At 35.6% G+C, this 17663-nt stretch overlaps 2 protein-coding genes across 2 annotated transcripts; one reads left to right on the forward strand and one right to left on the reverse strand.

Annotated features, from left to right (window-relative positions):
• Positions 1-4054: 4054 nt before the first annotated feature.
• LOC115718868 (uncharacterized) lies at positions 4055-7102 on the forward strand. Its single transcript, XM_030647679.2, has 5 exons — positions 4055-4296; positions 4543-4640; positions 6087-6168; positions 6269-6354; positions 6539-7102. The coding sequence occupies exons 1-5, from the start codon at positions 4255-4257 to the stop codon at positions 6753-6755; spliced, it is 525 nt and encodes a 174-aa protein (XP_030503539.2). The 5' UTR covers positions 4055-4254; the 3' UTR covers positions 6756-7102.
• A 73-nt stretch (positions 7103-7175) lies between these two features.
• On the reverse strand, positions 7176-10328 carry LOC115718865 (scarecrow-like protein 30). Its single transcript, XM_061110735.1, has one exon. The coding sequence runs from the start codon at positions 9953-9955 to the stop codon at positions 7832-7834; it is 2124 nt and encodes a 707-aa protein (XP_060966718.1). The 5' UTR covers positions 9956-10328; the 3' UTR covers positions 7176-7831.
• Between the last annotated feature and the right edge of the window lie 7335 nt (positions 10329-17663).

Genomic DNA, 17663 nt, shown 5'->3' on the forward strand with positions numbered 1-17663 from the left:
AGAGTATTTGGACTTTCCATTGTTATTCTTCTGTTTATTCTTATGCTCCTTACCATTACCATTCTGTTTAGTAGCACCATCATTTTTATTCTTGAATTTTGCTTTTCCTTTGTTGGGCTTGAGGTGAGAAACATAGTTAGCAGATTCATTCTTCTCCCTTTTAAGCTTGCTTTCTTCAGCTACACACTGAGAAATTAGGTCGCTGATAGTCCATGTTTGATTGTAAGTGTTGTAGGCTGTCTTGATTAGGCTGAAAGAGGCAGGAAGAGCATGAAGAGCTCGATGAATAATGAAAGAGTCAGGAAGAGGAATATTATGATCTTTCAACTTGGACTGAACATTCACCAATTTCAGAATAAAATCTCGCACTCCTTTTAATTCATCATACTTAATGGTTGTCATTTCATCCATAAGATGTCCAGCTTCAGCGTTTTCACCAGTGTCGTATAATTTTTCTACAACATTGAAAAACTCTTTGGCATTTGTAGTGTCTGGCAAACCACTCAATAGATGTTCAGGAATGGATCTTTCATAGTAAGAAGAGTAAGACGACTTGACTTTTCCCATTGTGCATGATGAGTTCTCTCGGCAGCTGTACTAGAGTCAGTAAGATCAGCAGGTTTTTCTTCTCGTAGGCACAAGTCCATATCCATTATGCCTAAAGTAAATTCCACATCTCGTTTCCATGTCTTGTAGTTGGAAGCATTCAAAATATGGATGGAAGCATTATTGTTGTTCACAGAAAAGGAGACTGAAAAATTCAAAAAAAAAAATTAAAACTTGAATAAGCAATATGAGCAATGTATTAGAAAATATTGTAGAATCAACTGGTCATTATAAACTCCCCTTTGGGGTGAGAATATAACACACACATGATTTACCTTCATGAAGTTAACAACAAAGAAAAAATACATATCATTTAAGAATTTTATTACCTTTGGGCAAATAAATTTCTTAAAAATATGTATTAATTCAAGCAAAAAATAATAATAAATTTATATATTTAAATTATTACCTTTGGGCAAATAATTAAAATATATACATTTAATATTAACTCACTTCATGGAATGTGAACTAATATATGTAAATACTACCTTTGGGCAAGTAATTACACATATAGTCAATCAAAAGTATAATATTTTCTTCAACATGTGAAATTTGGTGATAAAACAATCATTGAAAATTAATAATTTTCAACCAAATTTCCAAAAGAGATATATAATTGCTTTTATTATATTGATAAGCAAAAAATAAAGTGTCCACCATAACACATTATTTTTGTATCAAACAACCAAGTTTTATAATTTTAGAACAACAAATAATCATAAGATGTGAATATAAGAAAATTGGTGGAGACTACATAGTCAAAATAAATTAAATAAGAGAGTGACTATGTCTTATGGAACGAGAAGAAATTCAAAAAAATTTCTATGATTTACGGATTTTGAAAAATCATCAAAAATTATTTTTAATAATTTTTTAACTGCATAATTATCATTAAAATAATAATAATTATTAAATTGCGTCAAAAAATTAATTAAAAATCACCAAAAAATCAGAAATCAAATTCTAATAATGCTGGAAAAAAGAATCGTCGAAAACGGAGTCACGAAACTACCTCACTCTCTCTCACTCTCCGGCAGCCGCGAGTGGGCTTCGTCCCAGCGGGTTGTCTTCAACCTCCAGCAGCTTCCATGGCTGCAACATGGATCTTGTGCGACCCGGTTCAAACCCGGTCGGGTCGGGATGAAATTCCGGCCATAAAAGTGACGAAACGGAGGGGAAAAAGAGGGATTTTGATTGGTTTACAATTTCTAATAGATCTATGTCTCTAATTTCGGCTATTAATTGCTAAAAAAAATAGATCTAAAGAAAAGTTATCCAAAAAATAAAGAACATAAAAAAAAATTATTTGGATATCAATCTTGATCAAAATTCAAAATTAATCATTGAAGAACATTCATAAACAATTAAGAATGAGATATCTATAATCAATTTTAAATTAAAAACAATAAAATCAAAAAACACAAATTATAATTTCATATTATAATTATATAAACCCTAAAAAAAAGTTAAAATTCTCTTAATATACACAATGATTTCATGCATGTAATATATCAATAGAACGAGAATTTGATGATAAACAAAACCCCTAAAGTTTTAAGATTTAAGAACAAAAAATTCAACATAAAATAATAACGAAATTAATATGTAATTGAAGAAAATTAACATATACATATTAATGGTTATACAAATTATAGGTTCTAAATCATATACAATAGGCAATCTGATACCACATGTTAGATAAATTAACAATTAACCCAAGATCTATTTGTATATAACATAGAACACAATAATAAGATATAATAATTAGGTATGTGTACCTGATTGATCCATAGCAATTATCTCTGATTGATCCACAGCAGTTACTCCAATTTGATAGTGCAATACTATCAACTAAGTCTTCCTCCCTAGATCTCTAAATCAGAAGCAGTTTATTTTTATCTGATTATCAAAAGGTATACAATTGTGATGAGACAATATGTATTTATAGAGTTAGGGAGGGGACTTAGCTACAAAACCCTAGTTGGGCTGGGCCTGCTCATCAAAGGCTTCAGTCAACTAGAAAAGCCCACACTTCTGCTTCACCTAGACTTTACTCACAGATGCTAAGCCCATTAACAATTGATCACCAACAACATGGGCTAATACAGCAAAGAACTATCCAATCAACCCAAGTTTTAATAAAACCAATAAAATTTAATGTAAGCCCAAATAAAAGTCTAACATCACAAACTTAAACTAATATACTATTAAATGAATTGTTTTCCACAATATACAGTAGCATACAAAAACTATATATCACAATCATAAGCAGATATACCATAGTCAACCACCAGCATTGTGAAAAAAAAAAATTATACAAAAAACTTAATTTAATATTCCATAAGTTTTTTTTTTCTTATTCTTCCTTCATGAAATACCAATAAACATAAAATCAATATACCTCAGTCAAATATAACTATACCTCATACTTAAATTAATATTTAATAGTTTTTTTTCTTCTTTATATCCTTCACGATATACATATCATATACAAACGATGTACCTTAGACCAATATAAATATACCATAAACTTAAACTAATATACTATTAACTGATTTTCTTTCCACGATATATAATAGCATATAAAAACTACATTCTGCAATCATAAGCAGAAATACTATAGTGAAAAATTAATATATCACCAATATAGTGGAAAATATATATACACTAAAAACTTAATTTAATATTCCACATGTTTTTTTTTTCTTTTTCTTTCCTTCATGATATACTAATGAACATAAAGACAATATTTCCTAGTGAAATATAACTATACCTCAAATTTAAACTAATATTCCATATTTTTTAATTTTCGTCTTTCGTTCATTATATACCATAGCATATTAAAATAATATACTACAATCTTAAACTAATATACTACCTTTTAGTTATTTCAAAATATATATATACTACCTTTCAGTTTTTTTTAATATATTATTCTGCAAAATAACTATACCAAACACTTAATTATTCAAGGTTATAATTGTAATTTTATCATCAAATTTTTAACTAAAAGGACATTTAGTTAATTTTTTTAAAAAATGGACATTTATTAACTTAATTGTTAGATTTAGGGCCATTTTGCATCTTAGCCCTAGAAAAAAGCCTTAAAATTTATATACCAACAACTCACAACAAGCCATAAAAAAATAAAAAACTCGACATAACTTTAAAATAAAAAAGATTTTAATAATACTAATATAAATATACTATAATTTTTAAGTAATTTGCTTCTAATTTTTTAAAAAAATATATAAAAAAAAAAAGAATTATTAATTTTTTAATGTAGAAAAAAATAATATAAAAGAACTATTTCTCAATAAGTTTTATTTCAATAAGGATATTTACTTATATAAGTTGAAAAATGCCTCTTTTATTCATCAATTAATCAAATTTACCTCTAATTTTATATTTATTTGAAACTATATGTAAGAGTGTAATTTCCTCTTATATAAGTTGGGCTGTGATGGGCTAATGTTTAATGAAGGCCGCGCTGATGGACATGTTGTGAGTGGATGCAGAAAACGCCGTCGATATTATTTTCCTTGCCCTAGCAGTAGCCGGCCGAGATAGTTTCAGAGATTGGAGTTTCAAAAGTCTGTTTCAGAATTTAATTTGAGTCTTTTCCAAGCGAGGTTTCCGTCATTAACTATGGCTAAGCCAGAGTTTTCCAGCACTCTCAAAAGCCTGAAGGTAAAGGAGAAACACAGACCTTTTCATTTTTTGAACTTCAATTGGAAGTTCTCTTTTTTTTTTTCTTATTATAAGTTTTGTTAATGTTTCGAGAAGGAGAGACGAAAGGAACAGATTGAATTTTTTAATTGGGTTTTGCTTAAATTTATCTGGCCATTCTTTAATTTCGTTAATTTATTGGTCAATTTTTGCAATTTCTGGTTCTTAGCTTATTATGTTAATTAATGTTTGTGTCTTCTCCCACAGTTCATGCAAAGAGCAGCCCAGAAAGAAGAGGTGATAAAAAAAGAAGAGGTCAAACCTGCCGAGAATTTTACTTCCCCTGGTGGTGTTACTAGGAAGTGGTAGTTCTCTCTCTCTCTCTTTGTGATTTTCAAATAATTTTAAGCGTTCTGCTAATTTTTATTATCTATTTTTACGGCCAATGTGCCGTTGTGATTGCTTGTCGATGTGAATGTAATGGATTTGTGCGAGCTTAAAACAGAATCCGTCTTTGTGTATTGTAATTAATAATTCAATGTAGGATTTGCTTATTTTCTGTGTGTGATTTGGTTTCATCAGAAAATTTGGAAAGCCCTCTTTGTATTATGATACTGGAACTATTAAGTCCTATTAGCTCTCTAATACCTTAATTCATATTGAATCAGAAGTTTTCCATAGTAAGCTGTTGTCCAAGATTAGGGCATTAGCTTTGTGGACTAGAGTGGGGACTCAAGGTCCCGTAAATACTCTTGAATAGAGGCATTAATGTATTTCTTTGAGGTTGCCATTTTTTTTTTTGAACATGAAATATCAACTTCATTGAAATAAAGTATTCAAATTACAAACTGGCATTATAGTCTGCCAGGACATCAACATCATGAATGCTACGATCAGAATAGAAACAAGAATGTCTAGCCACAAAGTAGGCGACCTTATTTGCTGATCGTTTAACAAAACGAAGACTAACATTAGGTAGAGAGGATAAAAAAGATTTACAATCATGGGTAATCAGACCAAAAACAGAAGTCATCTGTTGTTGACTGAAAACTGCTTGGACAGTGAGTAAGCTATCAGTTTCAACCTCTACCACGCTCCAATCCTTGTCTTTGAGCCAGCTGAGTGCTTCCTTAACCCCCAAGGCCTCAACAACCTCTGCAGGAAAGGACCCATGAAAGTTAGACAATTTTAGTTATTGTAAGTTAGACAATTTTGAAATGTGTTTGACTTTGCAATTACTCCTAAACAGATCTGGGAGAAGCACAATATCCTTGGTAAAGTGAAATTTGATGTTTAAAGCTAAGTAGCCTAGTTTACATACATTTACCGCTTTTCCATAATTACTAATTAGTACTATGAATCCTAAGATGTTTGACAAATTCGGGTCTATGGAAATTGGAAACATGATCACTGTTATTCTCAGATTGATCTAGTTGCCTGCCTCCCCTCCCCAAAATTGTAAATGCTTTCTTTTTGCTTGTGTTAAATTACTATTCTCGATGTATTTCTCTTGTGCTGGTTTGTTTTGCTGATAGATGTTTAAATCTTGTGAGAGGTTAAGCTGAATATGAGTGATCTTTGAGGCACAATAGCCATTAGTAGCTATAAGTAATATAAGTTTGCCCTTCATTGCTTTTCTAAACAGCTTCACGAATGGCATAAAGGCAGTACCGCTGCATTCATTTATCATTTATGCTAAACACTTTGTTTGTTTTCATAATATTTTACGTTTTGTTGACTACTGTTCCATAGATTACTGAACTTTTTCTTTCCTGCCCATATCAAAACTGTTCGTTTTATTATTTATGTAGTGTGGTAATAATGGAAGGTGACCCCCATCCAGGAGCAACAAAGGGTCGGATGTCTTTTAGAAGTTTCAACCCGTCTATTGATGTGAGTATATGTCCATGTACTAGTCTGATCAACGAATATTCACCATCTGTGTTCCTTTAAGATTTATTTTTTAATCCGCCAAAACTTGTTTTCATGGTAGAAATTAAACGAGGAAGCAACACAAGTTAGTCAGCCAGTACCCCTTGCCACTTCTAAAGGAACTGAAAATGGAAATGAATCATCTAGGTCTGACATATCAAAATTTGTTCACATTTTCTGTTCGTAATTTGATCTGATGCAACTCTAGTAAATTTGATAGGATATCTCTCCTAGAGTATATTCTTATACCTGAAATGCGTTGTTTAGTCCTTTCTCTTCTGTGGTTATTATTTACTTAATCTTAGAATTAATATTTATTAATATTTCCCAGAGAAAACGAACCACCAATGGAGGAAGGAGAGTGCTCGGATCTTCATAAACCAAATTGCGAGGCTAATGGAAACTATAAAAGAAAACAGTATCCGAACATGTCTCCAAAAAGTGATGAAGTTGAACAACAGTCACCATCAAGTGACAGAAAAGGTGCTTTCAAGAAACCAAAGGGTGGAAGGCTTGATTGGAGCGTCCTTAGACGATCAAATAGTTAACAAGGATAGACAGTGACAATGATTTTGATTCAGTCGTTGCATCCATAGTTGATAATCACTTCCAATCATGTACCTGTAAACTAGTTATCATTATATTTATATATATATATCCTTAATTTTGCCAACCAGTTAGTCAAGTTTGTCTTCTAAATTGTTAAGGATGAGATTCATCACCAGGGAATTGGAAGAATTTATTCACTTGAAACCATAATTTTAGACATCTTTTTCTAGGCGTTTGAGCCGAGTCTTAAAATCTGTTTGTAGTAAAGTTTGCATGATACTTGCATAATTTACTCTAGTTTAACTATTATTACCATTTATTGAAGAAGCTATGTGGTGAGAATAAATCTCTTTTTGTCTTGAAACTCAACTCAATTCTACTAATCATTGACTTGGTGGATTGCACCGACTATAGGAAACTGATGCATGCAAATAAGTTCGATTATATCATGAATTAAGTATGTTACATAGTCACAACGTGTGATGTTCTTTTTTTATTTTTAACCAAAGAAGCATATGGTAAATAGTAGATACAAAAGAATCTACCTCCCATACTGAATCAAACCAGAGTGATTAACAGAGGCAGCTCATGCGGCCAAATGGTGAGCTGACCTGTTTTTCTAGCTCTAGGTTCCCAAACAACTGTAACTGAAATGAAAAGGCACTAAAGAAACAAGGAAGCTAAACGGCCAAGCAGGCTAGAAAGAGCTGAGAAGAGGGCTTTAGTTTCAGCCCCAAGCGGTGAAGATGCACTGGATTTGCATGGAGATTCTAAACGGGGAGATGCAGTGTATTGCTGCATCCACAAAGATTCTAAGGTCTCCTGCATCAAAAAACGGACCAGCTAAATGGGCAAAGTGGTTGTGATCCACAGAAGTGTTGCCAAAATTGTTCTGGGGTTGAGGATCCATTTCAAGATATCAGTGCCAGAGCTAAACATGAGTTGATTGATCACTTGTAATATTCCAGGTATTCTCAAACCAGTTGCCGAGCCAACGTGTAGTGTTGTGGCATGCACTCATTTCCAAAAGCTACGTAGTACGTACTACGTAGTACTGCTATGGAAGCTCGAAAGATTAAGCAGGTTGCCAAAAAGACATGGCCTGGAAAATACGACCTTTCCAACCCTGCAACATCCACATTCCATCCTCATCAACGACAAAGTCCCTATGGTAATGTTTCTTGACCATGTTCCTCACTAACTTAACAAGTTCACCATCCAAACCAACCTGCCTAAACCCAGCTCTCAAATTCCTCACTTGCCATTGTTTATAAGTCTCCGGCCTCTCCACTCTCTTTATACCCTCTCCAGCCACCACATTCATGACGTCTCGACCGAACACCTCCTGCTCAAACATCAGTCTGTGCTGGTCTTCTCTTGGTAAACTCGCTTCAAACATGTCGAACAGAGCGGAGAAATGGAACAGAGCTTCTCTGAAACGAGTCAAGAAGAAAGGCGCATTGTGATTCCCATTCAACACGCCATGGATGAACAAAGTCGGGTTTATTCTCCTTATCAGTCTCAACACTTCGTCTCTAGGACAATCCTCTATTACTGTTTCATCAGGCAAGTTCTTCATGCGGTCCAAGCAGTTAACTACAGTCAACTCATTCCTGTCCAGCTTCAAGTCTTCGATTTTAACAGTTTCCCATTTCTGTGCTATCATGTTACACTCAAAAGGGACTTTGAATCTCTCGCAGTAGTTGGCCAATCTCCGACCCGTCTGGATGACCCTTTCAGAAGGCCGAAAACCCGTCTGAGGAAACTCGATTCCTGTGAAGCGCAGCATAGGAGGGCCGCCTGGTCTTTCAGAGAGGCGTTGGATAAGGCAAGGCCATTGGAAGCCATAAAGAACACCAAAATCGATTATGTGAAGTCTATTTGCTTTCTCCGAGAGCTTTAGAATAGTTCTGTTGGCGTAAATTTGTGACATTCTTTTGAATGGGCATGCGGTGATGTAGACTTGATATGCTTTCAAGAGATCATAAGCTGAAGCTCCATTGCTGCCAAGATGATTATACGACGGAGTCCCTCCAGATAAGCGTACCTCGAGAGCATTAGCAAAGTAATAAGCTAATCTCTGGCTTTCGTCGCCGTGAGGAGAAGAGTGATCTTTTATCTGTTTAAGGAGTTGGGTTGCTGTTCTTTGGTCATAGCTAGCCACAGCTTGTGCACATTGCGTTAGAAGTGAGGTGAAGTCCACCAATCCATGGTTGCTGTTTCGTTTCTTCTGCTTCGTTCTCTTTGTCTGCTGCTGCTTTTTCCTCTGTTGCCTTGGCTTGTTGTCTTCCTTTTCATCCAAACCACAAGACTCTTTGTCATGTAGTGTTGGCTTAGGACAGAGGAGTACCTCATCAAAGATCTCTGTTGGCTCAGAGAAGTCGGGGTATACAGCTGTATGTTTGGTTCTTCTTCCTTCTTCTTCTTCTTCTTCTGGACTATCACTGCCAAACTCTCTATGACGATGATGACCTTTCTTTCCTTCTGATCCATTTACTGTGGTTGAATGGCTTTGGTTCTTTTCTTGGATGGCAAAAGCTGTCCCGTTCAATTTCGTTGGAAGAAAGAAACCAGATTTCCCTTGTGCAACAGCTTTTCCTCCCAGATGCCAAGATGAATCTGGGGTTAAAAGGGTATCTTCAGGTGACTCAATAATGGAGTTTTGGACAGTAAAGGGTCCAACTTCATCTTGATTCCAGGCCCAATTGGATTCGGCGACATCCAGGTTGCTTAGACTAGTAGCTGTGATAGATTCAATGCTGCTGTCGGTACTGAAGCTCTGAACATATTGATCGTTTGGAACATCAAAATTTCTATCCAAACAAGGGAGTGGAGAGGGGTACTCTTCACCGATGACATCATAGAAAGATTTCTCAGCAGTTTGGAGAGCCAAACAATCGTGCAACATGCAGGGCTTCTTTTCCAGGTCTTCTTGTTCATCCATAAGTACCTCGTTGATAAATCTGAGAATAATAGCATTGCTAAACTCACTGCTTTCTACAGAATCACCCTCCGAACTTGAGCCTGAGCCTGAAGATGGAGAAGGCTCACCCTGAAGATCTGAATTGGTGGGCGGTGAAACAGGGTCGATAAATTCACGATTACCTTTATAAAAACCATGATCAAGATTATGGTGGTCATGTTCAAATCTGAAATTATTGTTCATGGAACCATGTAAATCTTCGAAAAGGGTATCCATGAAAAACAACCTCGAGAAAACTAGTAGAACCTAGAAATAGAAAGAGAGAAAAATCAAGACCAACTGTTAAGAGCAAGAGAGATCAGTGAGTAAAGTTTCGAGAAAAAAAAAAGGATAAACCAAAGTTTGAGAAAAGTAGACAAATAAAAATCAACCCTTCTAATGAGAAAGAAGATAAATCAAGTTGAACCCTTTTAAGGAGAGAATTTTATAGTGAAGAACCTTCTCGGAAGGTACCCAACGAGCAAAACAAAGGTAGCAGCCGCCACCACCTAATCTAATATTGATTGAAGCCAAAGGCAGTCACTTTAGATTATATCATATCATAATCTCGGATAAATTATGTCGATCGTTGAGGCAGTCACTTTTTTTGGACCAAAAGCTTGGTGTGTTTTCTTTCCCTATCATATAAATTTTTTATTTTGTCATTTACCCAATGTAAAATTATATTTATGGTAGAGCCAGAAATGTCTTTATTTTGGGTCCAAGAGAATAATATTACAATACAAGGTGTGTGACTGTGTGGTGATAAATTAATCAAGTATCTTGAAGGACAAGGCTTTGACCACGGCTTAATGACAAATCTTTCTATGACACAATTAACAAAAATAATATATAGAAAATTATTAGATAGTCAAGGAGGTCTGAATTCAATGTTCCTTGTATATAATATACATATTTTAGGTGAGTGATCCATACCATAATCACACCAGACATTTTTAAACAAATTATACCTGAGTACCAACCTTTAATCATGTGGATTGGTCAGTCGGTTTATTTTTTCTTCGTAAAATTAGATTATATAATTTATATTTTAGATCAAGTACTTCCATTACCATATCTTTTCCGGATTCCTAAATAGATTTAAATATGAATATTGCTTAAATAAATTTATTGCTAATGGTTTATAATTGTAATGGGAATAATATCTAATAAAGTTCATTAATAATATCTAATTTTTAATGGAATTATGAAGGATATTTAAGGAAATTATTTTGTTTTTATAATAGGTGAAATTTTTAGAATTGAATATGGAATTTTTTTAAGGCTAATTAGGAGTTTTGTCTTTTGACATCTATTAAATTATGTCCCATAAATTTTTAAGGTCGTTAAAAATGTCCTATGACTGCCCTACTAGTCTCAGTGACTATTAGTAGCTCACTTAGCACCAAGGTGCTAGGGGTGGTAGAGAGTTAACACCAAGTTTGCCCCCTTAAGGAGCATTGTAAGCTTTTAGCCTTCTACTAGGAATATATATGAATTTGGCTCCATAGACATATGGTCATCAACATATACCAATTCTCACAGTTCATCAAATACAATTGTACCATTGTATTTTTAGACCCAAATAAATAGCGAATACCAAGTCCCGTCCTGATCTAGAAAATATTAAAGATATTTACAAAAATGCTACTGCCATACACAAAAGGCATCAACATGCCACCAACATGCACACCAACATGCACCACCACTTAGCCATCACTCCACCTCATGGACATCCACCTAGCTTGTATCGTGCCATCTTGGCTGGCACGTTACATTCTCCCCCACTTCAACATGTGGATGCCCTCATCGACGGACAACAGGTGAATTCTCCTAATCTCGACTCCTAAGCTTACTCCAAGATTCTTCTTAATCCTAAGTTTGTACTTGTCCCTATACTTCCGTAGAACCACATTCTCAGTGATGATCTTCCACGCCTACTCTTGGACTAGATCAAAGAACTTATGATACTGTCGTTATTTAAAATCACCCATATAGTAGTGCATGTGCACTCAAATACTTCCTTCAACTTGAACTCCTCCAAGTCCATCACAAAGTCAACCAAACAACCCATGCAACATTGACCCCAAAGCTAAACACATCCTCCAATAGTAGTTCACTCGATAATTGTCCAATGCTTACTCTGATCGATAAGGATTAAGTATGGTGCACCCCTCCGGGTGAGGTTCGCGAACCCATTGTACCCGACACCTACACAACATGCTTATGTCCCTCTAGACAAGTTCCTTCTGAAACTTCATATGTCAAATCCATGGCGCACCATCCTCTTGATGGAAACCGGCCCCAACACTCTTGTTGAAGGTCAAAATTTAAAGTGTCCCTCTTGGACAAGGCTTGCAAGCCAGCTGCACCCAATGTAGCACCATGTGCACTCTTTCACCTAAAACCTTCATGAAGTACTCAACACTGGCCCTCCGGCCCTATTACACACCAACGAATTCATGCAACAGGTCTGTCCGACCGAATGCAAAATTGGTCCTCTAAGCATTTTATAAATGGCGAATGATCTAGAAATCATTCGAAACCACGCATTCGTCCTCTGGATTCTACTCATGTCGACTCTTCGACATTGTGTCACAAGTCCAACCTCCAAATCAACCCTGGATCCTCTGACGATTTACTAAATTGTGACGAACTTGATAATATGGTGCCTTACTCTTAAGGCTTGAAGTCACCCCAATCTGCTTTCTCCCATCGACATATGCTCTCTGAACCATTCGACTTACAATGTCCAATAAAACACCAGTATTCTCATCAACACAAAGCATGCCCATAACATGTCGCAAAATAGCTTAATCTTGATCTCAGTCTACACCCATGCATATGGTCTATTTGCAGCTCGCAGTAATCATGCATGTCTTCGAAGTGAACAACGAATCTGTTTGTAGTGTTTACCTCTTGATTCACAAACCAAAACTAAAAAAGTAGCCTAATTCTTCGAATATATGAATTAGCGGCCTCCCCCACTTTAACTTGGGAATAACTTCTCTCTCAGAGGTATCGGTTAGAGCTAGAGGAAAAGCCAAACTCAAGTTTCAGACCAGAATTTTGGAATTAGACAATGTCTTATTCATTCCAAATTTTAGTAGAAACTTGATTTCTGTTTCATGCTTACAATTGCAACAATACAAATTAGATTTTTCGAGTTCTGGTTCTACCATTTCTCGAAATGACATTCAAATTTGTGTTGCATCTATGGAATATGGGCTTTATGTTCTAAGACCAGACGAACCATTTGTGCTTCATAATGAACTGTTTAAGGTAGCTAAACCTAGAAACCATAAAAAGTAAAAGATCGATAATGAAGACGAAACATATCTATGACACTTACGTCTTGGTCATATAGGCTATGATAGACTTCACAGATTAACCAAAGGTGGTCCATTGAAAAATGTCACCTTAGGTGAATTACCAGTTTGTGAATCTTGCCTAGAAGGCAAAATTACAAAACTTTGTTTCTCTACAAAGGGAGAGTGTGCCAAAGAACCACTTGGCATAGTACATTCAGATCTTTGTGGATCACTGAATGTCAAAGCTAGAGGTGGTTATGAGTACTTTGACACTTTCATTGACGATTACTCTAGATATGGTCATATTTACCTTATGCATAAGAAATCTGAAACGCTTGAAAAGTTTTAGGAATTTCTAGCGTTGGCTCAAAACCAATTGGGTAAAACCTTAAAGATCTTGCGAACTGATAGGGGTGGAGAATATATGGATATGCAGTTCAAAGATCATTTGATTGAACTTGGAATTGAATCCCAATTGACTGCCCCTAGCACTCCACAGCAAAATAGAGTGTAGAAAGAAGAAATCGCACGCTTTTGGAAATAGTTAGGTCCATGCTTAGCTACTCAACTCTACCTACGTCCTTCTCGGGATATGCAATTCAGATGGCGACCAACATTTTAAATGTTGTTCCATCTAAATCAGTCCCTAAGACACCTTTAGAATTACGGAATGGTCGTACACCTAGTTTACGCCATTATAAAATCTGGGGGTTCCCAGCTCATGTCTTAAGAAAGAAAGATGGCAAACTTGAAAAGCGAATTGAGATTTGCATGTTTGTTGGAAATTCTAAAGAGACTAGGGGTGGACTATTTTATAGTCACAAGGATGATAAAGTATTTGTTTCCACAAACGCCATTTTCCTTGAAGATGACTATATTAAGAATTTCAAACCACAAAGCAAAGTAGTGTTGGAGGAAATGCTTTCAGATATAACTCCTTCTAATGTTCCATCCTCTTCTACTCAAGTTGAGAATAATCCCACTCCCTCAGTTGAAACAACACCAGATGTTACAACTGAGAGAACTACCACTAAAGTTCCTGTTCAGGCGGTCACCGCTCCTCGTCGTAGTGGAAGGGTTTCTACTAAACCATCTCGTTATGGCTTGGGTGGTGAAATCAATATGGTCGTTGGTGACGGTATTGATGATGACCCATTGACCTATAAACAGGCAATGACAAGTCCCGAACAGAAATAATGGTCACCCGGCATGGATTCAGAATTGGATTCCATGAAAAAGAACAAAATCTAAGAATACGTAGACGCACCCGATGACTATAGTCCAATCGGATGTAAGTGGATCTACAAGAAGAAAAGAGGCGCTGGAGGCGAAGTCGAAACTTTTAAAGCTAGACTAGTCGCCAAGGGTTACACCCAAAGAGAAGGCATGGACTATGAGGAAACTTTTAGTCCGGTCGCCATGCTCAAATCCATCCGAATTCTTCTCTCCATAGCAGTAGCTTTCGATTATGAAATCTGGCAAATGGATGTCTAGACAGCCTTCCTTAACGGAATTCTCGAAGAAACCATCTATATGGAGCAACCAGAAGGCTATGTTCTTCCAGGGCAGGAAAAGAAAGTTTGCAAACTCAATAGGTCCATTTATGGACTTAAGCAAGCTTCTCGCTCCAAGAACAAAAGGTTTGATGAAATCATCAAGACCTACGGCTTTCTTTAGGATGAAGATGAGCCTTGTGTTTACCAACTCAAGGAAAACCAAGTGGTAGTCTTCCTGGTCCTTTATGTTGATGACATTTTGATTATTGGCAACAATATCAAGAAAATGACTGACATCAAGGAATGGCTAGACACTCAATTCGAAATGAAAGATTTGGGTGAAGCTGCCTATGTTCTCGGTATTCAGATTATCAGAAACTGGAAGAACAGATCCCTTGCTCTCTCTCAAACAACTTACATAGATAAAGTTTTAGAGAGATTCTGAATGACCAACACCAAAGGGGCAACAATGCCTTCTAGATTTGGTGTCCGTCTATCTAAGGAACAGTGTCCCACTGATCCTCAAGAGATAGAGGACATGAGAAGGGTTCCTTATGCTTCAGCAGTTGGGAGATAGACCTGACATCTGTTATGCAGTGGGAATTGTGAGCAGGTATCAGACGAATCCAGGACAGGAACATTGGAATGTTGTTAAGCATATCTTGAAGTACTTGAAAAGTACAAGGCAATTCGTGTTAGTTTACAAGGGTGGTGCTTTAAATCCTGTAGGCTATACCGATTCAGATTTCCAGGCATGTCTTGATGACAGGAAATCTACATCTGGGATGGTGTTTACTCTTGGGGGTGGAGCAGTGGTTTGGAGAAGTGCTAAACAAACTGCAATTTCTGACTCTACCATGGAGGCAGAATACATAGCTGCTGTAGAGGCTGCGAAAGAACTTGTCTGGCTTAGAAAGTTCTTTTCAGGACTCGACGTCGTTCCTGGAATGGAAAAGCCACTGGTTTTCCTTTGTGATAACACTGAAGCCATAACTTTTGACTCGAGTGTTCGTTTTTGACATTCTATATACTGTTTTGAAGCTTGCAACGAGCTCGACAATATGGTGTATGTTTTAGAGCCAAAATATAAGTTTTATTTTAGTGTATTTATACCGCGGGGTTTGGTAGAAAACCCTAGATTGTCTTATGTGAATATTAAGTAGTGTTTTTGGTTAAACACTTATTGGTTTACCGTTATTGTGACATAGGGCCGAGATCATCGGGGATAGTTCTCCACTTGGGTTGGCCAAAATGTATGAACCTGGATTGAAGGTAAGAAAATTATATTGTACTGCATAGTACGTTGTATGTAATACAATTAGTATTGTTATGAATCGATTAATATTGAGATATAGTTAATACGGTTATATAATGAAAAGACCGATTGGTTGAGTATTAATAATGTGATAATATTATGCATGCGATATATGGGCTCACCTGATTACGTGATGCAATTTTTCTGGCGACGTACTGGGCGTAAGTACGGGTGTCAATGATATATGATGAGTACCGAGTGTAGGTATGAGCTCACCTGATTAGTTGATGCAATTTTCCTGGCGATGTACTGGGCGTAAGTACAGGCGTCAGTGATATATGATGAGTGCCGAGCGTAGGTACGGGCTCACCTGATTATGTGATGTGATTTTCCTGGCGACGTACTGGGCATAAGTATGGGCGTCAGTGACATATGATAAGTACCGGGCGTTGTTGGGTTTTATGCCCTAAGTAAAACTCTATTTCTATGTAATCTCTATCATTTAAATATCAATAAAGAGACAGAAGTATTTTCATCACTTATTTAATGTGTCATTTGGTTCATGTTATCATTTATATGTTTATTTGATTTATAAATTCATCCAAACCCTTATCACATTAATATTCTTGTTTATTGTGTCATCAACACAGTGGAAAGTAATCAAGATTGTGAGATTAAATATATATTCCTAGATTTATCAGTACACAGGGTTTGACTGATATGATAATCTACAACATAGTTTACTTGCACCTTGGATAAGTTCTATGTTCTTTCTAGGGCATTGGTTAAAGTAAAGCTTGGGTTGGATGCATGGAGTATGCATTGGAAGGGACCGATATTGAACTTTGAATAGATATGATAAATTTATCGTAATATCTATTCAATTCAATATCACCTAGTTGATCCTAGATCAAATGATCTTAATCCTGACATGGTTAGGTTCGATCTCAAGAGTATTATACATGTTCTTTGATTTGTTAGTTAAGCCTACTTTTTGGTCAGGGTGATACGTACATTTTGGGAGCATGTAGTGCAATTGAGTGGGAGCGCCAAACATAGATATGGAATCTATAGCTTCTATCAGGGCATAGAAGTGAAATGATGATTTCCTTCGAGCTTGGCTAAACAGAGATAAATGGTTGAGTACTCATTTCAGTGATTATGTTTAATTCACTGAAATATCATTTATAGGAGGCTAAGTGTTTTAAGGATAAAATACATTGAAGGGTGTAACGGTAAATTAATCCCAATACAATGTAAATCATCTATAGATGATCATTGATTATTGGGATTATAAAAAATGATAACTAATAGCGTATCTATATCGTGGAACATATAGAGCGTTCTATATAATTGAGAGTGCAATTCTAAGTTCTATGGTGGATGCAACAAGGAATTAATAAGTCAGTGAATTTACTTGGTAAATTCTAGAGCTGCTTATTAGAAGCTCAGATATATAGGCCCATGGTCCTCATACTAGTTGAGACAATGTTACTTGTAAGACTCAGTTAATTGATTTTGATTAATCAATTATAATTCTAAAAGTAGACTATGTTCAGTTTATGAATTTTCACTAAGCAAGGGCTAAATTGTGAAGAAAGAGTTTTTAGGGTTTATTTGTTAATTAAGAGACTTTGATAAGTCTAATTAATAAATATATTAAATGATAATATTATTTAATAATTAATTTTTAGTTATTAAATAATTAGAATTGGCATTTAAGTGGTTAAATTAGAAAATTGGTATTTTTGAGAAAATAAGATGGGAAAATGACAAAATGGAAAAATTGCAAAGTGGGGCCCAATTCCAATCCATGGCCGACCACTTTGTATGGATTTTACCACTTTATTTTTCCATTATTTTAATGCTAATTAAATCTAACC

This window comes from Cannabis sativa, chromosome 2 (genome assembly GCF_029168945.1).
Source record: "Cannabis sativa cultivar Pink pepper isolate KNU-18-1 chromosome 2, ASM2916894v1, whole genome shotgun sequence".
In the NCBI taxonomy this organism is placed as follows: domain Eukaryota; kingdom Viridiplantae; phylum Streptophyta; class Magnoliopsida; order Rosales; family Cannabaceae; genus Cannabis; species Cannabis sativa.